Source organism: Corvus hawaiiensis, chromosome 1 (assembly GCF_020740725.1).
Source record: "Corvus hawaiiensis isolate bCorHaw1 chromosome 1, bCorHaw1.pri.cur, whole genome shotgun sequence".
Taxonomy (NCBI): Eukaryota; Metazoa; Chordata; class Aves; order Passeriformes; family Corvidae; genus Corvus; species Corvus hawaiiensis.
The window spans coordinates 63,560,145-63,585,138 of record NC_063213.1 but is presented as its reverse complement, the minus strand read 5'-3'; the positions used below and the strand labels follow the sequence as shown (position 1 = coordinate 63,585,138).

Here is a 24,994-nt window from a genome sequence, read left to right as displayed (position 1 = left end):
AGCAACTGTTAAGACCTAAGAAGGTTTCATGGTGCCAATATAATCTTAAAAAGTGATCCAACTGTTTATCTGGCGTGCTTCCTCACTCTTCCAGGGTTCTCTTAATCTTGATTACTGGACCCCATGGCATCAAAAGTCAAAGCACAGCTAAACAGAGCATGTACGTGGAAGAGGAAGGAAGAAGAATCATCCACCACGACTTCATAAATTAATCAACAGAAACACATACACCAGAATGCAGGTCATAGAGTGTCTGAGTCACTATAATGTTGAACACAGCATGAGAGCGGCTGCTTTCTTCATTCATGTTGGTTGCAGCAACTGTTCGTGATTTGTTTCCCTCTGACATCAGTGACTCAATATCCTAGAGCAAAAAGAGTAAAAAGTAATGCTAGGATAAAAGTAAAGTATTGTGCTTGCTGAACAAAATCCCTGTCTAGGTGGAAGGGTGTGTACGTGTGGGAGAGAGGAACAAGGGAAGGTAGAAGTAATGGGAAAATTCTTTGCACATTTTGAGATGTATTGGTACAGAGGGCATGTGAGTCCACAGAACAATGTTAAATCATATCTCTGTTTTAAGGGCTGCACTTAAAAGCCCAGCAACTACAGTCAATGCACCTTCTCCTTATCTCTTGCTGAAATATGTTGGTGACATCCACATTACAAATCATTTTGTTTAATGCCAGGAATCCGGCCAGCACAGATTCATTTACACAAGTGAACACAGGGCATCTCCTTACCGAACTGCACTAATGCTATCTTCACTTAACTGGCTCAAAAAGTTACCTCACTTCAACCTCTACCTTCCCACATGTGTAGAACAAAGATGACTATGCAGAGCCTGATATATGTGCTTGCTGAGTCTTCCAAAACAATTTCAGAAGTCATCAGCCAAAGCTTAAGCATGAACAACACTTACTAGAAGTTGCACAAAGGAGTTGTGCTCTCAAAGTAAGCAATTTACCATAAAGGCTGCAAAAGTAGTTTTTATAACTGTATAATATACACAGATGCTGCAGAAAAATAAAAAACCCCATAAAAAAGCAAAACATAACACTAAACAAAGAATTAATATTTTTTAAAAAAACACTTTCAAATCAATTTCCTCATAAAAAGAAGTCCTACATGATTCATAAAACTGCACTGCTTTAATTATTTCCATGGTGCCTGTAGTGGTTCATTGGCTTCCACAATACTAATTTAGTTGAATGTGTTCTGGTAAATCAAGTGGGCTTAGATGCTGTTGTGATTTAAGTTATGAATCACCTATATACACACCTATATAAAATAGAATGTAGTATTCAACAACAAAGTCAAATTCATGCTGGAAGACTAATATCCTTATTTTAGAATCCTCCTATTTCCTGTGTTAAGCAAACATTGTGTTCATGGCATATAGCACATACAGTGAAAACTGCAAATTAATGAGATACCACTAGTATATTTGTAACTAACATAAAGGCAAAACTAGTGCTTCCACACGAAATAAATATTCCTGAAGAATTAGAGAGGATCCTTGCAAGTGCCAGAGACCATAATCACTCATGAACCAAAATATCTGGACAGACATTAGTTTACCTCTTCTGAGATTCCTACTGCTTGTGTTTTATTTCTAAATAACACTGCTTGTGTTTTATTTATAAACTTGTCTCTGGTTTAGATTTACCTCAAAGTTTGTAACAGCCAGCTGAGACAGGCCATCGACATATGGACCCAGCACCTTGTGCTCTCGAACCTTGAGGGACTGCCGACTCCTGTGGGATAAAGTACACTGTATGCACAATCTACTAATTAGCACCGATATCCAAAAATTACTGTAATATGAAATAAGTACCTTTTATATAGCAGAAGTCAATTTATGTATTTTTAAATATTAACAGGAAGAAGAAAGTATTCCAGAATTCATAACTCAAACCATAAAGATTCAAACCAATTGAACCAGTTCTGATCTATATACATCAATTATTTTTAATGCATCCTCCCACCCCTGTATTTGTGGCTGGAACAAAACCTGAAATGCCTTAACTGGCAGAAAGAATGCTCAGCAAAAATAGGAAACTAAGAATCCTCCCCCCCTGCAATATGCTAAATCTTCAATTCTTCTCGCATTACACTTTATTGACACATACCCAGTCTCAAATCTACCTTTTTAACTAACTTGCCTACTTATTCACCTTCTGCAGTTATGTTCAAGAATTGAAATATAAGCCACATTTATCAATGCTCAGCTGAAAAAGTCCTATCAAAGTATTTCCTGTATACACAACTCCAAGCCAGAGCACCTAACCAGTATTTCTGTGTAGACAAAACAGGAGAAAGAATTCCTAAGTATATTCTAAGGTGTCACCCTTCCACATTCAAAAAGTTCAACATCTAAATCATAAGGACCAAGGTGTGAATAAGCTACAAATTTCTTCTAGCTGATGAAAATTCCTACACAAACACTGCCTGGATCACCTGGCTAAAACACCCCAGAATTTACTTGTATGTGGTCTTGCTTTCTAGTCGTAAAGTACTTCATACAGTATTTTGTTTGCATCAGTACGATGGTATCCTAATGTTTAAATTGATCACACCAGTTACTATTTCATATACAAACTTCATATGAATATTCTCTTTTTTTCTGGTGTTTGATACCTAATTCTCTCTAAGGAAGTAATACAAACACACATTTCGAAAAAACCTTCTCAGGAACTTCCACATTTTTAGAGTTTTAGACAAAAATTCAGAAAGCTGTGAGGGAAAGTAAAGCTACTCACCCTTTTGGGTCAAGTAGATCTCTGACTTTCTCATTGTAGATTTCCATATAGGACACTTCAACTTTAAAAGTATGAGATTCATTTTCTTCTACAGAGATTCTCTGAAATAAAGCACAACAGAGCCGTGGGATCAGACCCAGTTGCTCTGCATTGCCCATCATGGAAAAGGATTTTCCTGAACCTAAAGGAAAAAAAGGAGAAAATGCTTTAGAATATATTTTCTGAATTACTCATTTGTTTAAAAAGCACATTTTAATTCTCTTTTTATTGCTCCAGAAGCATGTATCAGAAAAGCATGACATGCTATTCCAGACAGATGGCTTATTCTTTGGACACAGAAGAGGTAAACAAAAAGAGAAATTATCCAGAAGGTTTCTTTCAGCTGGGACATTACTTGGGACCCCTTGGAACACACTTAAACACTAGAAACTGAATGAGCCTTCTGTAGGAACTACTCCTTTCAGGCTTTGAAAGAGGCCCCAACAGGTAGCAACCACGATCATACTGACAGAGCTCCTTTTAAGAAATTCACTTGTCACTGGCTGTGCTAAATGTATAGGTAATATAATGATATTTCAAAATACAATTTTTAAGTGTTATCTACCTTAATATTTATGTTTTGTTGTTCTTACTTCCCATGTGCACAAAGCGTTCTTCCCCTTTAGGGCACTCACCTGTCTGTCCATAAGCAAAAATACAAGCGTTATATCCCTGAAAGGCCTTTTCAAGAATTCCTTCTCCAAGGCACTTGAACACCACTTCTTGACCTAGAAAGTAATTCGTTTTGTTTATTTTGAATTGTATAACATAATAAAACTGACTGAAAACAAGAATAAAAAAGGCTTGCACATTATTTTTTACTAATGAGAGCACTGATGAATGAGCACATTCATCATGTACAACAGTGTTAAGATTAAAACTATTGCCTGATTGTAGTGTAACAGCTGCCCGTGTTTAAATATATTGCTGACTATCTTGTGAAGGGAGCAGTTCTTCAGAAATTGTCATATAAGTTGAATGCTTAGAAAATAACGTGGATGTCTAAATTTTTTATTATTTCAGTGTAGTTTCTGCAATTAATATGCATTATTTAATCACAACCTATACCCAAAAGAATTCTGTAACAAAATTTCAATTAAACCCATTGGTGACTGGGACATTAGGGGCACACAGGAATACAAGTAGTCGTTCTCTTGGGAACTGGCCTCAAGTTTCACCATTAGCTATTACAATTTACCCTGTGGCAAGGTGATGTTGGATCCAAGATAAAAGCATTCCAATGACATTCAGGGAGAAAATGCATATTAGGAGGCTGTGAGACTTCAACAGAGCTGTTTGAGGACACATTCTGCCAAATCCATAAAATTTGAAATGTCAGACACAGAATTTGATAGTCTGAAAATTGTCTCCCTGAGCAGGCAGATTTTAGATGCACTTCAATCTTTCAGATGTAGCAGATGAAAATAGTAGTTGATTTTGTTTTGTTTTCAAAATAGGAAAGCCCAGAATTTGTACACCACGAAGAGGGTCAATGTGTTGTATGCTTTGAGTTCTGATCAGACAATTACACCAGCTGTATGTACACCCAAAACAAAAAGAGCTGAGCTAAGGACAGGATTTGTACACCTTGTGTATGGTTTTAAACTTACATTCTCTGCCTGGTGACTTTCTGAACAGCTGTGATCAGCTGCCTCTCTCATCTTGGTATGGGAGTTTCAGCAATTGTCAGTTAGGAGAAATTATTTCTTACACTGGATGCAGCAGTGACTTCTGTAGTCTCAAAATGGCATATACTAGCATCAAAAATATTCTAGCTACACAATTATTTATGAGAACATCTACATTCCGAAGCCCAGAAAATTCCTGCAGAACCACCTCTGGAATGACTGCAGAATGTTTTAGAGGCATGTAAACAGGACAAAAAAGTACATTACTTTTATTTTCCTTTAATTAGAACCTAATTTCTTCTCTCCTGTAAGGAAAAAACAACTGCAGTGATGCACTATCAAATGGTCTTTGTGTATCTTTCTAGCTGAATTTCTAAAATTCCCAAGTGTCACTGGACTTGGATTAACACAGCTCAGAAATGCTAAATATAGGAACTAAAACCAGAGGAAAATCTGCTGTATTCTGGAGTAACTCTATTTCCTTCACCATGCACATTCAGTCACTTCTCATTCAATGAGGGGTCATTTGGCCATTTTATAGTAGCTATGCTGAGAGAGCACCGTTCAACAAGCTGGAAATAGAGAATGTTCAACTACTAATGAATGAAATATATCAGCAGAAGATTTTACCAAGAATCTAGAATAAACAAAAATTTGCTTTCTAACCAGCTCCTGAGGGAGCCACTTACTATCTTGCTTGCTGAGCATGAACGTAAAAACAAGCAAAGACTGAAGATGAGTATAAGTATTATAATATATATACATTACACAGTGATTTTGAGCATAGGATAAAACCATTTGTCAGAAGAGGAAAAAACTTCTATCACCCACTTCTGACCAAGCAATAAACCAGTAACCTCCTCCATGTTTCATAAGGGAAAAAAAGCAAATACCAAAGTGTTTTAGAACTGTGCATGGTCATAATGACCATAGGATGACCTACAGATTCTTTTACTGCTAAATATCAAGGAAGGAATCCACTTTAAATCTCACCAGCAAAGTCGGTTTTATTTTTCAGGAAATACATAATTTTCAAACTGTCATCACAAACAGAAAATCAATCAGACACTGATATATAACTCTAAAATGATATTTTTATTACATACTTCAAGAGCTCAGCAATACCAACATAGACAAATGGGTCATTAAAGAGTGTTGCTTATAGTAATCAGTTAAATGATCATGGGATAAAGTAAGATCTCGTTTTAAGTGCACTCACAGAAAGGAACACAAAATGTTGAACTTCAATAACGGATATTTTATTAATTTGCAAATGCAGGGCACTGAGGGTAGCAGTATATCATCCATGATATTTTTCTATTTTTCATTAAGAAACCTCACTGCTTCCCCCATGAATTTTATTAGTGGGTCTGCAAACTGATTACAAACTCTGTATTATACAGAATTATGTCCATATGCGCTTACAGTCAAAAGAAATAATGCAGATCCAGTGCCTACACTGCTGCATTTCTGTTTTGCTAAATAAATCTGTACTGCCTGCAATTCATACTTTTTCTTTTCTTCCACAGATGGCTGGCATTTAAAGAGGTAAGCAGGGGTTTTAACTTATTACTTAATTTTCATCAAATGGGAGAAATTTAAAAAAAAAAAAATTTGCTTAACAGGAGGATTTCCACTACACTAACCCTTATTGTCATTAAGATTGGAATTCTCAATCTTCCAGCTGGCTAAGACAACACAGCATCTTACAGAGGCAATTAAAGGCCAGAAACATCCATCCTCTCTCCCACCTTCTGCTCAGAACAGGGGCAAGCTGGGGGCAGCATGCCCAAGGCTGCCAGGGTGCCACAGGTAAGTAAATGAGCTGCCAGTTCTCACAGGCCAGGATCTCCCCCCTGCTCATCCTTTTGAGGAAAGGGAAGCAAAGTCTGGTGAATTCTTCTTGCAGACCAGGAACAGCTTCAATGTTAAGTCAAAACTACAAATAGACAAGACACCTGTGTCTGCTCAAAATCCACAACTCACTATCTCTCATGAGGGTAGAAGGGCAGAGTTCTTTAAGCCAATTGCCTGGTTTGCTTCCTTTTAAAAAAGAAAGTGCTGCAGTCAGCATACATACTTCCTATAAAATTACAGCTTAGCTCAAAGTCAGGTGTATGGCCTTTCAGGACAACATAGGCTGTAGAAACACACAACTGAGATTTCAGGCCAAACATGATGCAGGTTAGGGAGTTATGAAAAATCCACGGGCAAGTTGATACAGTCTGGGGTCCCAGGAATGGACCTGCTTAAGTGCTGCAGTAGTTATTTATGCCATCTCTTGAGTCCTTCCAAAACTGAAGGGTTTCTTCTCTTCCTTTTAAAAATCCACTTCAAAAGGCTCTTACTGTTGTCCAGGCTTGTAAAAAGAATTCTTTGTTCTCACCTTTGAGAATTTCTCAATATCCTCCTCTTCACCAAAATGCTGAGCAGTTATTTGTCTCTGTGAGCTTTTCAAGGCAAGCAGGTGTGTCCTTTTTCCATGAACTGACTCTTCACCCATTCAAGTCAAGAAGAGATGGTAATAAGCTGGTTTGCTTATTCTCAAAACACCTCTACTGCAGCCTATAGACAAAGCTCATCCCTCTTTCAGATCAAGGCAAACTCATTCCGTCCTACAACCAAATTCCCCTCACTCCTCAAAAACTACTTCATTGACTTCTCTTCCACCCCTTTCCAATGAGAGATCCATATTTTCACCAAACACTCAACTATGTCTTTCAAAAAAAAAAAAAAAATCATCAGAAAAAAGGTGCGGAAGTTAGCATGTGATGATCAGCATAAACCATTCCTTGCTTGGAATGACACAGACACAAACTTTTCAGAAATGCACGGCATCAGTATTCAGTGCAAAAAAACAAACAAAAAGCCTCCCACACTGAAAGAGTGTAGGCTTAGATGGGATACATGGAAAAAATTATTTACTATGAGGGTGACGAGGCGCTGGCACAGGTGGCCCAGAGAAGCTGTGGAGACCCCATTCCTGGAAGTGTTCCAGGACAGGTTGGACAGGGTCTCTCTAACACAGGATATCAAGTTGTTAAGAGCCCCCTCATCTTGGGAGACAGAGATCAGAGCACCAGTTCCACAAAGTCTTGTGAAGAGTTTAATTCTCTTCCGTACTCCAGACACCCTGCTGTCTTTATGAGAGATAGTCTTGCAAGGACAGCTTCAAAGATGCCCTCTAGAAGTTTTTTGTCACACAAAGGTTTCCTTAACTATTTCTGTTGGTGGTATCACTGGATCATTTAGAGTTTTAGAATGCAGTTTCCATTTCAACAGAAAAAAAATTGCTAAAAAAGCAATTCTGCTGCCAACAGCAACAGTACACCTAGGTTTTCAAGTCCTGGAAAGATAAGGTAGGTACTTCCTGAACTTGAGCACAGAAAGTAAATTAGTATGAAGAAAATAAGCCTGGATGTTCAGCCAGATAAGGTGAAGATCTCTCACAACAGAAAGAGATGGCTAAATACCATTTCAGGGTCAGCCCTGCATCCCCAGAGCCTGAGAATTAAGTTTATCCAAACAGGAACCTTGCTCTTCAGTGAGCAGTATTAGTAAGTGATGGTAGTACCATAGATTAATCAATAAAGTGAGAAATAAAGCCAGTCTGACCATGTGTGATAGTTTTAAAGAGCCTGTAACAAATGTGCATTTCCAGGAGTAGAAAAACTTTGGGTTTGTGGGCATTTAAAAAAACAACAAGGAAGAGTTATCCACATATGTTGCCTGTGGTGCACACCATTCTGTGTGTTCTCATGTCCCATCCATCAATCAGCAAAATCTTTAATACAGTGTGATATACACAACTATATATTTATTCAACACAATGCCAGATGAGCACATTTTGATTTTGCACAGAGAGCAATGACTGATACGGTAGCCTAGTACTTGCTAAACCTTTCACTGTATCATCTCCCACTGTATCTCTGTGATACAGGTAAAAGGGTTTTTCAAGAAACTAAATTTGTCACACATGCCTTTTTAAGAATTTTACTTCAGCTTAAATTTTCGAGCACTCTGGACTTAGCTTTCAAGCTTTACACGTGTTTCCTTTTAATTCTGCAACTAATCCCTGCTCTTGCCAGTGACATTAAACTTACACATCCACAGAGAGCTACTTTGGGCAAGGAGTGTTTAATGCACCTAGCTTCCAGATCAGGATTCCTTCTGTAGTCCAGCATCCACAAGATACCAGTTTAGCTCAAAAGGTCAGGTGGCCAGATGGCTTGTTTGGACTCTAAGATTATACCAAAGACTGTTACAGAATTAACAGTCTCTGGATGTAAGACAAGATGTATATTTGCAAAGTGCCTAGGACAATGGAGGTTTGTTCCATGAGGCAAAGAAGCTATCAGAAATCCCAACCAAATCCAGTTAACATAATTTTTTTTTTTTCTTAACAAAAAAGCACAGTCATTGAGGCCAAGCTGTGAAACAGACTTGAGGAGTCTTAATATTAATAATATATAAAAAATGAAATATTGCCATATCAGCATTTGGTTTGTCAGACCTAAACCAAGAAATGCTACCATTGTATAGGAAGCATCAGCTCATGCATAAGCAGGTGAACAAGCCAACAACCCAGTAACTTAAGCCTGAAACACTTTGGGTTTGGTTTTCAATTACTTTTATTTTGATATTGTATCAAATTCATTATGTTCTAAAACATAAGGGCTGGCAGCCACAGGACAGCTTCAAGACCATACAACAAACACAACAACAAAATCAGTGAAACCATTGTTTTTTGTATGCAACTCTTTAAGCTCACATTCTTAGCATATTTCTGAAAAGAAAAAAAAAACCACCACCAAAGCCTCCCACACAGCCTTCCACCAAGAAAAAAAAACCCAGCAAACAACACAACCTTCCCCACTCCCCCCACCCCCACTCCCCACCACCCCGCAGCAAAACAACAAAAAAACCCAAAGCCAACATAAAAAACAGTTTTGATTTTCTTTTTTCCCAGGCAGGAATATTAACTGTAACAGGCAAAAAAACACCTCATAACTTTCCGGCCAGTAAGAAAATGGAAGAGATGCAAGGCACAGTTTTCTAGAAACCAATCCAACAAGAGGGTAATCTACATACAGATAATAAAACTTCAGTTCTCAGATAAAACAAATCCAATTACAACTTCTGAAACATGCTAGGGAGATCTAGCTTTGACTCAAATGAAAAATAAATACATCTAGAGCCCCACTGAATTCACCTGGAGGTGGGTACAACTGAGACAAAAACAAGTTTAACAGGTTAGGAGTGTTTCTCAGATCTATCCCTTCTCTGCCAGTGGGCTAATGCCACACCGTACCTAACAGGCGTAACTCCCACGTGCACACTGGAGGCACACAGGGTGAAGATATGGGTGCACACCATCATCTCCTTCCTTTTAAAGGAAACAGGGCTGTGCAGGCACATAACAAGGTGCTGTGGGTTCCAAAGGCTCTCCCAGACTGAACTAAAAATACTGTGCAGCGCATCTGTTCAGTGCAAACACAGCTCTTGAAAGCTCAACCAGTGAAAAACTTTTTTCCTGAAGTAGCCTCTCTTTGCTCAGGCAATTAAGAAATATAGCAGAATCTATAACCAAGTGCAATCCTCAAGGTTTGGCATTTCATACCAGAGGCTACAGTAGTCAGGGATATATTTTAACACATGTATATGGCAATTCATTTATGAGATCACTGATCTCAAACTTTGAGGTAATGAACCCTATTATCCTTCAAGATTTCTTATGGGCCATAAAACTTCATAATATGACTATCTAAACTGAATGCTTGGGGTTTTTTCCTTTCCATGGACCACAGTCATGAAATCCCAGTGTTCAGAGCTCTCTCTACCAAAACAAGTCCTCTTATAAAATATCAATATACTAATAGACAAATCCAGTTATGAGAAAACTGCTAGGATTACACTCTTGCGTGGATTATCCAGCTTTTAGGAGGAAGGAGTCACAAAGCTGATCGCTCAAAATACATTAGGGATCTGAACAGTCAGACTATGAATCACTTGAAAGACCTGAGATAACCACACCGTCTGAGGAGAACACGCTTTATTCCCCTTTCATGCACAGAGATGCAGAGCACTAAAAACAGACATGTTCATCACTAACATCAGTCAGAAGTAATTGCTGCTGCAGAAATGAAATTTTAAGTGACAGCAACAATCACAAAAGGCTCTTCCAGGTAATAAAAAAAGGAACACTACGGCTTAGATGTAAAAGCATCCCTCCTGAACAGTGCCCCAGGCACCCTAAAACTGCATTCCTTCTCAGCTGAGGGGCTAGCACTCAGATGACTCAATCCCTGTAAAAGTGTAAGTCTGCCTCTGTGAAGAAGTCACTTGAGCATCACAGTGCAAAAAAAAAAAAAAACCAACCCCAAACCAACTCCACAAAACAAAGGCCCAAACTCCCATAAGTTCTCAAATTATTTATACTGTCCAATGTATAGAAAATAGTTTACCTGCATATTTTGTGGTGTTTGATTCATCCATGGACCAGAAGCAGTGATCAAAGGCAAACACCTGTAGAAGCACATAAAAAGACAAATTAGGAACTCTAGCTACAAGACATTTCTTTTAAAGCAGTACATATCCATGACAGTGTAATTGCATCTAGGCTCTACTATTTCTGCAGATCCTAAATCAAGACTGTAAAAAGGCTTCATCAGCAGGAACACTTTTGTGTAATCCTGAGAGTTACAAAGCTCAATACTTCTGTTCTATCTGTATGACACACTATACAGATTACTCCTTACTCTATCCCCTAATACAGATTTCAAAACACAGACAAAACCTAATAATTAACTCCACACTTCTCTAGGCACTGACAAATGTTTCTGCCAACAGTAACAAAACAGCACCCCAAGGACTCAGTATACAGAATTGGGTCAGATGACTATTTAGCAGACATCAGCACAAACGCACAGAAAAGTCCATCCACATGGGATGGACTTCTGATACTCAATGAAGAGCATTACTATCTACTGTCCACATTTGCCTTAAGGAGCAAATAAATAGTATCAGACTGCCTGCCTAAACTAAGAGCACAGTACTGCATCTCAGTATAGGAAGCTCGGAAACTACAAATAGAAGACATAGTCCTATTAGAGAAACAAGCTATCAGAGCTTGCTCTTAATGAAAAGATTTAATATCACTTCAGTCAAGAGTTCCAGTGAGCTAGAAATTGAACGAGATTCAATATTGTGCTCAGAGAGCTTGCAAACCCGGAACAGTGTCCTGTAAAACCACTTAACACATCGAGATTTGATCCAAGTTTCTTTCCCTGCACATTTGAGATATTTAACATTGGTTTTTTACAGCTTTAGATTGCTACAAACAGCTTAAGCTGCAGTGTATTTTCCACATTTTGCCATAATAAACTGACTCTGGATTAGTTAACAGTATAGATTCTGGTTTTGTTATTTGGTTTGGGTTTTTTGGGGGGAGCACAAGAGGTGGGGAAAATCTCAAACCACCTTTTTAATAAAACTTTGCCTGGGTCAAGATTTTCTTTGCCTGGTCATCCAACAGGTAATCTTTGTGAGACAAAACATGCATGTCAGTGTAGGACAAGAGCCACAGGCTCTGATAGCCAAAACATGTAAATTGCCTAGAGACAAATCCTGAGGTGAGGAAGAAGATGGATCATTTTCTTTTGGCTTTTGGGGATGAAGAACATCTTGAAGTCCCTGCTATTCAGAGTTGCTACACAATGTAATCTACTGATATGTTGTAATCTAACCCTTCCCAAGATGTCTATTGCTGCAAATATTCCAGAAGGTAACATCAGGTTAGGACAGTAACCTTACCTCCTGCCCTTTCCTCCAGCTTAATGCAAAACACATGAAATGGCCTGAGAGAAGACTTAATACAGAGACAACACTTAGTCCGTAAGACTGAGGAGTTCTGGAATTCCCTTCTGAAGAAAAAACAAACTCATAATAATAATTTAACAGGGAGGCCTGAGTCACTGCAGCACAAATAGAATCAGACATTATCATGAATCAGGATGTTCCCTGATGTGACTGAGTCAAAGATGTCGTTTGGCCACTAAACTGCAAGTAAAATGCAGCAGTTACTTCACCTTCAGACATTCACACAAGCAGGGAGCATTTTAAGTTACTTTTTGTGCATTTGATCATCAAATATAGGCATAAAACCATGTCATCAGTAAGAACACTAACCCTTTTCCTAACTTCTGTAGTCCAAGAACTACAGTTTCTCTTCTCATATTCCAATTGTATGGAGATTTTCCTCAGGGGACTTGGTAACAATACCTAGTCTCTCCAACGCTCCAATGGCAAGCAATTAAATCACAAGAAAAATCCCCATACCCTTCTGTAAGGATCCAAAACTGCCCATTCTCCCCCCCATAAAACTAAGTGTTATCTGCAGTGGATCACACAGACCATTTAAAAAGGTTACCCAGCTATACTTGCTCATGCATAATGACTTAAATGTCAATACAGCAGTACTGTAGGCCAATTTAATCTATTGTCCTACACTTTTTCCCCTTGGTTAACACAGAAAATGATGACACGATCATTTAATGACTTCTAATTTAAACACAGATCTTGCAAAGACACTCTTAAAACTAAAATATGTGCTTGCAGCCAAGTGTTTCTCTTAGAAAAGCAGATTTTATTGGGATATTTTTTAAATGGTAAAAATTGGTCAGACTGGTTTTCAAAAGGTCAAAAATGATTATGCAATAGGAAGAGAAAAATTCTGTCTCAAGATAAAACAAATGTAAATATAGCCTTTTAGTTTGTTTTCATACTAAACATAAAAAGCCAGAGCATGGACTTGGTCTATTTATAAAATCTCTTCTGGAAAATTGCCAAATCCTTCTAACAGAAGTAACAAGATTACTTTAAAAAGAAAGTGTCAGGCAAAAAGGCAGAAACTGCTGGGGCATGCACTACCTGCAAAACATGCAGAGCAGCTGCAGCAAAACTCCCCTTTCCATTAGAACAGGCAGGTGAACACTTAAATGTTACTTTGATTAGTGATGACAAAACAGCAACCTTGAACACTCCCAGCCACCATACTTTAAGGATTCACCCAAGCAAAACAATTGTATGGACAACTGAGACCTTTGGGAAAACAGATTGCAAACGCAGGAATTAACTGAGTAAAAATAAGGCACACAGGAGCAAGATACACGGTCCCAATTAGCAAGGCTCTTCAACATGTACATCAGGAAGGCATTTTATGGGTAATATCTGTAGGCCAGTATCCTACCGAAAGAGTAACCCTTGTACAGAAAAGATGACAAAAAAGATAACTATTTTATATTTTTCTGATGCCCAGTGCAGGAACGGCAGGACAAGCAATCCCAAATTGAGCATGGAAGCATACTTGGGGTCAAGACACAGAACCTATGCCATGAAGACAAAACTAAGTATTCTAAGTATTATCTAATGTGCTCCCTCTTCTTTCTCCTCTCTTCACTGATTATTATTCCTTAAAATGGAAGTGGTGGGTATTACATTTTTTTCTGATAGAAGTGTGCAGAATAATTATTTTTTCTTATTAATTTTTTCTCCCCAGAATCCATTTTTCTGAAGAAGGTATTAACCCCTGTAAATATGACTATCAAAGCCATGAGAAGTTCTGTTAATGTTCAAGTCTCAAACTCAATGGCCAATATTCAAACTGGGCATTACCAGACACTGAAAATGCCTTTTTAGCAAAAATCTTTACCAACTTGTACCAAAGCTGTATCTACCAACTATATCAAAACTACTGAAACGTATTTGAACAGAGATATCTGTGACACAAACACAACTTTTTAAACTTCAAGCATCCTATGTGACTTAGTTTTTAACTACATTTTGGAAGGTGTGCAATAGTATTCTTTACTCTCATTAATAATGTTCTGGGCTTTTAAACAAGAGAGCGAATTAAACAAGCCTTAAAATTTTCTTATTTTCTGCAAGATTCTGTATCTCATACTCATCCTAGCATCTAAAAGAAAAAGCTAGATAAAAGGAAGCTGCCAGAAACCTGCCACAGTAAGGTAGAAGGTTATAAACCAAAGATTTTGAATGAAGGGATGAACTGGGTACGTTCAGGACAATTACATAAAAATGGAAATTAATGAGAAAGAACTAGCTGGGAACTGTTGGATCCTGGTACTACTGTATCCAGAGTCATTGTAAGCGTGTACATTACAAAATGTTAAGTAGGCCATTTCTAGGTTACAGGGAACTATACTTGGGAGTGTTAGCAACTATTAGAAATTGTACAAAATATTTGTTCTGGTAACCACAACATTTAAGAAAAACAAAAGATACTAGGCTTTGATTGCTTCAGCAAACACCTGCAGCAGTTTAGGAGAGCAGCTGGTTATTCTGCTAAGGAGACAACTGGAGGTTATGGCTTCTTCAACAAGGCAAACTGGGATGCAGGCCCATGCATCCATCTCTTATGTCAGTGAAAAATCTGGAGTTTTGTCTCAAATTCATCTGTACCTGTGGCTTTAAAATGAAATTGCAGATTTTAATTAGATTTTAAACTATAGGAGCCATTGTGCCTGCTGCTGCAGTAGTATCTCACAGAATCTGAAAAGACAGCCAAAGGGGTGTTCACATTTTAAAAAGGCAAAACAACATTCTGCAGAACTTGTTTTCATTAAGGTTCCTAATCAGTGGCTTGAAGAATTAATAATTTTAAGGGTTTATGCATTCAAGTTACAGGTAATGAGTACCATATCCAATATTAACTGCTTGCCAGTTCAAGCCAAATTACATAATTAGTTTAAAAAGGAGTTTAATTTCACATTCATTATTCTTTTGAAGTCTAATCCTCAGTATAAGCCAGGCAGAATCTGGGGCTTCCAGCATTTAGCATGCATTACCCAGATTGAACATAATCCCTAAGACATTGTCCGTGCAGCTATAAAATGTTGCAAATGTATGGCCAATGTTTAATAGCCATTTCCATCTGATCAAGAGATGGCCAATTAACCACAATTTGCTTTCATTGAGAAGCAGTCAGTCTGACAGGTTGGGTGACTTATGGGACTACCTGGTTGCTAAAAAGAAAAGGAAGGGAGAACTGAGGAGGAGAAGCTTTCATTCACCAGGCAGCTGTTCCTACATCCCTCTTACAACTGCTGATGGAGATAAGTAATAAAGGACATACACAAGGAACTGGCAGACAGAGTCTACACCAGTAAGTTTAATGTAAGTGGAAGCAATTAAAGAATTGAAAAAAAAAAAAAAGTTGGTCACTGTATGACAAACACAAGACCTACGACAGGGCTGAAGAAGTGGGGAGAAAAAATCCAAAGGGACCTGGGGACACAGCTCACAGATCTCAGCTCAGAACAACGGTTTTACCTTGTCACAAAATTGCACTTAAATGCTTAAATGTTTGTAGAAATAGCAAAATAGCACCCTAATATCCTTATACACATCTTCCTATCACAGCTTCTGAGCTACCAACTTGAACTGGGAAAACAATTTATCCATGACTGATGATAAACTAGCATACTAAAGATAAAGAGACTTCCAATATTTACAAACTTTATTTAAGAATTTTTAATTCGAAAATCAACTGTGTGCAGTACCCTAAAAACCGTGTAAATCAAGAAATGTTGTATCACATCTTTACAAACCCAGCAATGCCTATTTTCCACCGATGGTACTAATCTTCTTCTGTCTCAATCTGATAAACATTTCACATAACATCATAAATTTCAGCACTATAGCTTAAGGATATTAATGACCATCCAACTATACCTAACAATAATGTGACATTTACGCACAAGAGTGCAGCTGTTCTGGTTTTATCAAGGAAATAAAGGCCATACATAAGCTTTTACATAATGCCCAGAATATCTTTATCTGCCTATAATGGACACAAATGAGGTACTACAGGAAATGAGGGTTCTTGTAAAACCATTTTTTTTTGGTGGAATTACAACAACAGAAAGAAGGAGGGTTTTCCTCCTTTTACAAAAATGTTTAACAACGATCAAACTCTCTTTTATTAAATATATCAAGTGACAGAAGAACTTCATTAAATGTCCCAATAGGTAGATATCACTTGGTCTCCCACCCTTCCTCTGCACTACAAACAGAGACAGTCTTTACCAAGTGAATTCTGGTGCACTTTGGCAACTATTACACTAATTAGTAATTCCTGGCTATCATCAAGTGCAAACAAAAATGGTTTATTTATTACTAGGTGTTTTTTGTCGCCTTTTAAAAACAGTGTTTTAGCTTTTAAGCAGAACTGTTGTAATGAAATGTTTTACACACAACACTTATTCAGTCTTCCAAATGGTTTTACGACTGCATTAAAATTTCGGCTTGTCCTGGTCACAGCTTTAACAAGCCATCTGCCTTGCCTGCATGTCAGTTGGATTAAAATACATTCTTCTAAAATTATGAAGCTTTTAACTTGGAAGTCTGAAGAACAGATTTTTTTTTTTTTAATATGTTTTCCTTTATCCAAGCTGTTTTGATCACATACTACAATGTGATCAAATGCCCAATACTGCTGCACTGGTCAATATTTTCAAGCAGATAAAAATGTAAAAAGAGACAAAATACTTACCTTAGGTGGTTTTCTGGATGATTGGCAAAAAAACCCAGCAATGGTGATGAGAAGCATGAATACACCATTCACATAAAGAGAAGGGAGCAAATAAAAAAAAAAAAAAAAGAAACAAAGTCAGTGTATGTCATTACTATAATCTGAACTTCTTTTTAAATTCACAATGTATTTAAGAGTAATCATATCAGAAGATATTTAAATAACACACCACATATTTTTAACCAATAATTATTTAATTACTAATACAGTACCACACGAAAAGGGAAGCGTCAGATTCTTTACAAAAATCTAACAGAACTGCATTCCAGAAGGAAGACAAGTATCTGTTTTGTCATGAAAGACGAAACACAGCCCATCTCTGGTGGCTAATAAACCAAGCCTGCAAACTGGCAGACCAAGGTGCCAGGATGAAGCCCCATTGACTTCAGCAGTGCTACACAAGCATGTCCAAGGTAAGAGTCAAGCAAATGTTTCTTGCAGAGATTATAGAAGGAAGAAAAAGAAACCTGTGTAGGCTGTGTTCTCCCCAGCCACAGAAAGCCCACACAGCACATAAGAAACCAATGCAAAAACACCATCACCCTTCACACCAAACTCCAACAAGTGCTATCAGAAATAGTACAGGGATGACAAACCCCCAGTCTAAAGACACTAGCTCAGAGTACTTCAAATTGTCCTTAAATGCTTTTATGCTTTTGCTGGGAGGCATATGGCCACATTATAAATTAAATCAACTTGGGTTTTTCTGGTGGGATTGGTTTCAAGCGAGATCGCTGCCCTGTCTCACTATGCAGCCCTATGCGCGCTGATGCCAAAGCAAGAGAGGAGGTGAACATACAGTGCAGAACTAGACTGACTTAGGCCATTCCTCAAAGCTACAACCTTAGGCATGTGTTTAAATTATATATTGAAATAAGAAATTTCCACTCACTCTTCACATCAAGGGAAAAAAAGCATGGATGAAGGAAAGAAAGAAAATGTGGATGAAGAGGAAAAACACAACGAGAAAGGTCTACAGACAAACAACACAAGCAGAGAATGCAGTATGGTATATAAGATAAGATACACATGAAAAGTTTAGCAATACATGTGCTACACAAAATTCAAAGATATAAAGAGGCTACACTCTCAGAGCAGAAACACCTGGGACCAAGCCATGCTTTCATTCACCAGCGTGTACACACCAACCCCACCAACTTGGGAGAAGGGCAGGGAAGACACAAAACACTTTGAGCAGTTTTCTTAGCAACCCACAATACAAGGGCTCAGCAAAAAATTCTGAAGGGATGCGAATCCACAAACACATCTTATGCAATCTTTTCTGCCTACTCTCAGTTCGGACCTCAGATGACACATCTGCCTGAAACAGAAGTTACAGAGCTGGGACACAGGACTGGTGTAATGCAAACATCATTTGCCTCCCAGCCAAACCACTCACTGCAGCTTTACCCTTTCATTAGTGGTGACTACACAGCTCCGTCCATGACTAGCTCATGAACAGGTGGTTCAGAACTTGTGCAGAATGCACTTATCTAATTGAAAAATACATTTAGCTCTACCCTAAATATTACCATTTTAATCCATTTTCAGATGCGATGCAATTACAACTATCAGCTTGTCTAGACAGAGTCCCAGCACCACCTCTAAACTTCCAAGAGAAGTTCCTATTGAAAGAAGTCATCCAAGTTTTTTTGGAAAGCTTTTAAATACACTCATACCTTGAAAAATAATTCAGGATTATATCAGCTTTACTAGAGAATTCCTGAGAGACTGCTGTACAGGTTCAGCAGAAGTCCTAAACAGTTTAGTTGGAAATAAAGTCCAACAGAAAGCTTATCAACTGCTTTTTCTTCCTGAGATCGTTCTTATAAGCCCTAAATGGAAAAGGTACAGAACACCACTGAAGTAAAAAAATGGTTTGACACATAATTCTTAAGACATTTACTTAAGCAGTGTAAGCCACTACCTTCTGGAAGTCTCCTCTAACTTTACTTTGATGTCTGTTTCAAGAAAAGTGTAATAGTCACTGTTTAAACCCCTGGTGGATGGCAGAGCTTCCCAGCATTATCACTGATCTCTGGGATTTCAAAGCACAAGGAGCTGCAGCTTCCTATCATATGTCACATCCAACTGCTCCAAACTCTTAATACCAACTTCAGCAACTCCCAGTAACTCCCCGCATCACCAACAGCAATATGATCAAAGGCCTCTGGAATAAGTCAGCTATATTAACTCACAGGATAGATTTTGAAGCTATTTGGATATTCCAGCTAATCAACTCAGTGTAACCATCATTCTCGCAGTGATTCAGATGGAAACACTCCAAAATACTTCAATCAAAGAACTCAAACTAATAACTAAAGAATTGTTTACAGTTTACCAGAAATCACATCTGTGGCAGCTTAAAGATGTGCTATAAAAGCCTGCATTAGCCTAACCAAATTTTACATACTTTTTTTTTGTTTGCTTTGCTGCCTTTTTTTAAATACGTGCTTTCTTGCTTCTTTGCTTTTCCAGAAACCAGCAGTCTTCAGCTTCATAGATAATTGAAGTTGTCTCAATTTTTAGCAAACAGTGACCATACAGATGTGGTCATTCAGTGTCACAGCTGGGGCTGGAGAGGCAAGGACACACACACACAACACACATATGGACAACAGACCAAAGATACAACATCTAAAATGTTTATTTCCAGGTATTTTTAATTCCAGGTCGAGTCATGCATGGTGACAATGACAAGATACAGGTATGCCTTTTGAGTGATAACAAAATCTCCTCTAAAGCAGACAGCTGGCATACACTTCAGGAAATTATCAAAGTTACCTAACCTTGAAATGCATCTGCACAATAGTGGATTTTGGTTTAACCTGATGGGCATCTTCAATCTGTATAATCAGACAGAAGACTGACTTTTTCTCACATGCCTGGAATTCAAAACCCAAGCACATACCACCAAGAGTCTGAAAAATATTCTCACAGGTCAGAGGAAAAGTATGAATTTCATGACCACAAAGCCCACTGAATTTCTGGATTTCCTCTTGCCTTTGTCCTTAAGCCATCATGACTTTAGTAAAGTATCACTAGAATGATTTTTTAACTTTACTGAACAGTGTGTCTGCTGTGGGTATCTACTCAGGCTTTTTGTTTCACAACAGTACTAAGCCTCTCCTGCCCTGCTTGGCTAACACACATCAAGATCTCAGAGTGCTTAGCTACCTCAAACTTTAAGCTAGATAAAGAAAGGTTACAGAAAGGTTTGTGCTAATGTCAATTCTTTTTTCTGTTATCTCTTGCTGAAACTGAACTCAATCTTTCCAACATTTGCCCAGAGAAGTGACTCAAAAAATGTCAGTTCTCATGCTCTGTGTTAGCACATGAATGAGAAGTCTTCCTGACTGCACTCATATTTTCTCTCTAACACCTCAACCCATTGCCTGTGACAGCACACCATGAGAGGAGTGCATTTTGCTAGTAATTTAACAGCAGCAAAGGTTCTTTCTTCATTTTTTTTAACTACCTACATTCTCTCGTAGGAGTCTCCTTTTGTCACACAAAAAGTTGATACAAGATGACATCGCATATTCTGATTAGAAAACTAGTCCCATGCAACAGGAAGCAACAGAAGACACCCTTGCACTACGAGCATCCAGAAATATGCTATATTGTCACCTTAAAGACTTGGTAACTTTCAAAACAAGACCTTTTTTGTTCCTTAGTGAGTGTTTTCAGCATTCCCAACCAAATGTTGCTCCCACCAGAAGGAAAGACATTTCATACATCAAAAAAACCTTGAAAGAATTATTTTTTTCTCTCCATTTCATATAATGAAGCTTCATCACCCCACCCACCCCCAACCCCCAGTTAAGAAAGTCACTCTCAGTAGGGACAAGGTACATTTTAAAATGAGAAGGTAGGTGTAAAACCAGGTACTCCACATTAAAGGAGACAGAGGAACAAAGTGTCTCTGAGAAATAGGTCTTAGATTCTTTGGAACATCCACACAGCCCAATTTATCTCCAATTCAACTGTTGTAAGCAGCCAAGTAGGTCACAATTATACTACAATTATTTCACTTTTTGGAAAGTATTTGGGGTTTTTTTCTCTTTCTTTTTCTTTTCTTTTTTTCTCACATTAGTTAATCAAGATGAAGCAACCATAACCAGCTATTTTAAATAACCACACATAGTATCTATGAATGAATGAACCAGATGACTCTGCAGCTCTTGTAAGCTGACTACACCGAAAGTCAAGGTCTAAGACACTGAGTTTGAAAAAACTTTTTGCTCTCATCACATGTGCAACCACAGCAAATTCATGGTACTCACTGACTTCCCAAATATTTAATTGCTTACATTCAGTGGTTACATAGTCATTGATGTACTCTTCAGGGTCACTGGTCAAAAGAATTATTACAAGCAACTATTAATATACAAGAAAATGGAGAAAAGCCTTCGGGTTTTTTTCAACTCATCAGCTAAAACAGTCTTTCCTCTGTAAGCATAAAGATGGTCAAATTGCAAAGATCATCCTGATAAAAATAATATTTCTTAAATTTCACTGCTCCAGCATCTCTGGATTCTAAAGACCAGCTGTTCAAAACAAATATTATAGTATTTTTGAGTGGGTTTAAATTTGGTTTAGTTTTTTAAAATCCAGCTGCCTTACAGCTCAGGCTGAGCATGTCACCAGCAGCATGCACTTGCCTCACTCAAAGGCAGAGCGCAAGGGAGCAAACCTGTGGAAGGACCATCATACGGAGTGTGCCTCTCTATCCAGGACAGAAGTAACTGCACTGTTTGTTTATCCACGTGTGTGCAGCTTCCAGAGTGGCAACAGCAGAGACAGCAAGCACTCAGCACTCCTAACTGCAAACAGCGTAAATTATGTAGAAGCAGAGAGATTGTGTTTCTCCTATCTTTCACAGTAAGGTCATGCAGCTCTAAGACCCTTCCTTGGCTCCTGGTTTATCACTGCAGGCTGTTACCTGCAGGCTTGATACCAAGCACCTTAAAAAGCCTGGCTTTATATTACTGATGAACACTGTACTAAACTACCTAGATAAAGATCACAGTCTGCCACAGCAGCAGTTTCAGGTGATTATACACTGCAAGCTGCTGGTAGTAGACCACTTTCTCTACAAAGAACACAGAAAAAGGACATTTATTTGTCCATTTCTCCCATGAATTTTCTAAACACAGAATAGAGTAAATGGCAGGGACAATGCCCTTAAAGGGAATAACATTCCACCTCTGTGCTTGTCTGGGGTATCTCCTGTACAGCTGATTAATGAAGCTGGCATCATGATTCAATACTGGGATTCTTGGAAGAGTTACTTTACATACTGTGTGAGCACACATACATACCCAAATAGAAATAATTAGTTATTTTATATTCTTGCATAAGGTGAGCAGCACATGCCCTGATTAATCCTCCTACCCAGCAAAAGCCTGTTCTATAGACAAAATAATCCTTTGAAGAACAGCAAAAAACCCCAAACATTTTAACAAGTAAAGCAATTTGAGCAAGTGCCTGCATAATAAGGTGGTAGCTGATCATAATCAGAAGCACCATGAGAAACAGATGCATACTCTAGTAATAAGTTGTTCTCACACGCTTTACGGAAACCTACCACATGCAAAGAGAGAAAAGTCGGACACTGAAATCAGAATGACAAATACTGCAGTGCAAGTTAAACAAAACAGACATTACAGTAGCAGAGTAACTTCCATGGCACTAAAGAAACAAAGACGCCTGGCTATTTCACCATAACAGGGGTCCACTGAAGTTCAGTCACTACAGCAATGAAACCAACCAGGTTATGAAACCAACCCAAGCTCATTAAAGTAAGTGAAAGGCATTCTATTCTGACATTTACAAGATGGAAGACAAAGTGACAGCTGTCCAGGAACATCATGTTGCTAATTTACCTTCACTCCCAAATTCTGAGTATTTTTACTGCCCAAGGCATTATTATTCCAATGCCAACAATTTGTTGATGTGAAGTTCAAGTGTTTCTAATTTTTACACAGAAGCCTTGATGTCATGTAAAAACAACTTCTGTTGACAGCCCGAAAGAGGACTGATACCTGCCCTACATGCAACAGCACTTCACACACAGCAACTGGCTTAGGAGAGCAGTCACCATCCATCAGCAGAAAGATTAGTTTATTACTCTGCTAGAAAACTCACTAAAAAACTAAAACCTGAATACTCTTCCACATAAAGTAAATTGGGGTTTTTAAAACCCATTTCAGTTAATTTTAGCTTTACAGAAAAGGCAAACACTAGCTAAAATTTCACTCTGCTCTGAGAGTCAAGAGCTTTAATGCAATCCTGCTGAGACTCCATCTAGAACCCAAGTTAAATGATCTGTTTTCCCCAAGTCTTTAATCATACTAATTCAAAACTTATCCAAGACTCTAGTTATCGTAATGAAAACCTGCTACACCAATTACAAGTATAGCATAACTACAATCACAAGGATATCAAGCTTGCTCTTTCTAACATCCAGCTATAGCCTCATGACAAAAATGCAAAGGAATGAAAGTCTACCTAATGTTCCCAGGTGCATTAGCAAGTAGTCCTGTACCTTTTAAAACCAATTCTTTTCCCCTCCTTTTCAAAAAATGGAATGTGCAAGAATCTAAACGAGTAGATTTTTACCACCTAATCAGGTTTAAGTAATCAAGGAAATGAGGGAGGGGGGAAAAAAATCTGATCTCAGAACCCAAGATCTATTAGCCCTTAAGGGTAGTCTCCAGTGAATGATTCTTAGCCTGAATGTGATGAAACTGCTGTCAGAGCAAACATGCTATAGTTCTGGAAAGTATGTGGAAAAACATTCTAGGAGTGTTAATAAAATTGCAGTGGCATTTATTAGGCACCTATTATTCTTATCCTGTTGCATTTATTATCAGTTCCCTTGAGGAGAAAACACCCCAAGTATTAACCAGCATTTCAACTCTGCACAAACTCTGTGGGGACTCTAACACCCAGCCCATCACTGGAGTTAGCTACTCACAGCTATTAACTACATCCTAAGTTTCCCACGTCAATGGAAAATGCTCCCTTTCAACACTACTACTCCTTTAACATTGCTTCAGAAATGCTGCTTGTAAGAACCATCAAAACACCGGTGAAGATACACACCCCTTGTGGAGGTAGTGCTCAAAGCTTTGGAAAAATATACTGCTATTTTATCACTATATACAGTATTTAATCCAAGATAGATCACTTCCAAGGGCATGTGAAGGAAATTTAATAAGCAACACAGCATTTCATAAATTAAATTTAACTTTGTTAGTTTGCTGGTTCAAAACTCAGGCATTACAATTTGCTGAAAGGACATAAACAGAGCCATTAACAGCTTCACTGACAAGGCTGAAGACAGAAGATCTCTTGTCAGTGGAAAGACTGTGTACCAGAAAGAACTAAAGCATAGGTGTAAATCAACTAACTGGATCTGAACTTTGGTTGTAACACCTTACTTTCCTCAACAAATGGAAAAAAAGGAAAAAAACCCCACTCTTTTTGCTGCAAGATAAGCATATTTTTCATACTCAATCAGGACAAGGATATTTTTCAAAAGTTACTGCATGTGCACCAGTCCTGACCATGTATTCTGACTGGACTACAGACAATAACCCCCAGGTTTCACTGTCACATTCCTTTATCATAACAGGGAAAACTATCATTCAATTGTCATCTACTTTATTTTAATAATGAGATTTCAAGAGAGATGCTAACTGGGTTTGACACTTCATCCTTTCACACAGCTCTGCAAACCTATGTTAGCACTCTTCAAACAACTGCAGTATGAAAAAGTTGTCTGAGATTCAGCAAAACTCACAAATTACTGGTTTTTGTTTCATCCTACCATGTGTTTTTATTGACATGACTATTAAATGAACTTATCAGATGGAAAATACCATTCATTAATTTATAATCAAAATTAAAATGTAGGCTTGATGATACACTTTAGCATAGCAAATTCACCA

General features: G+C 38.0%; 1 protein-coding gene across 4 annotated transcripts in view; it reads right to left on the bottom strand.

Moving 5' to 3' along the window:
- KIF13A (kinesin family member 13A) overlaps positions 1–24,994 on the bottom strand; it is a 104,621-nt gene that overhangs the window by 47,641 nt on the left and 31,986 nt on the right. For all 4 annotated transcript variants that reach the window (XM_048308269.1, XM_048308239.1, XM_048308258.1 and 1 more), the window contains exons 3-8: positions 16,998–17,010; positions 10,891–10,951; positions 3,434–3,526; positions 2,760–2,940; positions 1,667–1,754; positions 230–364 (exon numbers count right to left, since the gene is read on the bottom strand). In XM_048308269.1, the coding sequence (XP_048164226.1) occupies positions 230–364; positions 1,667–1,754; positions 2,760–2,940; positions 3,434–3,526; positions 10,891–10,951; positions 16,998–17,010 (571 nt within the window). The remainder of the gene's footprint in view (positions 1–229; positions 365–1,666; positions 1,755–2,759; positions 2,941–3,433; positions 3,527–10,890; positions 10,952–16,997; positions 17,011–24,994) is intronic.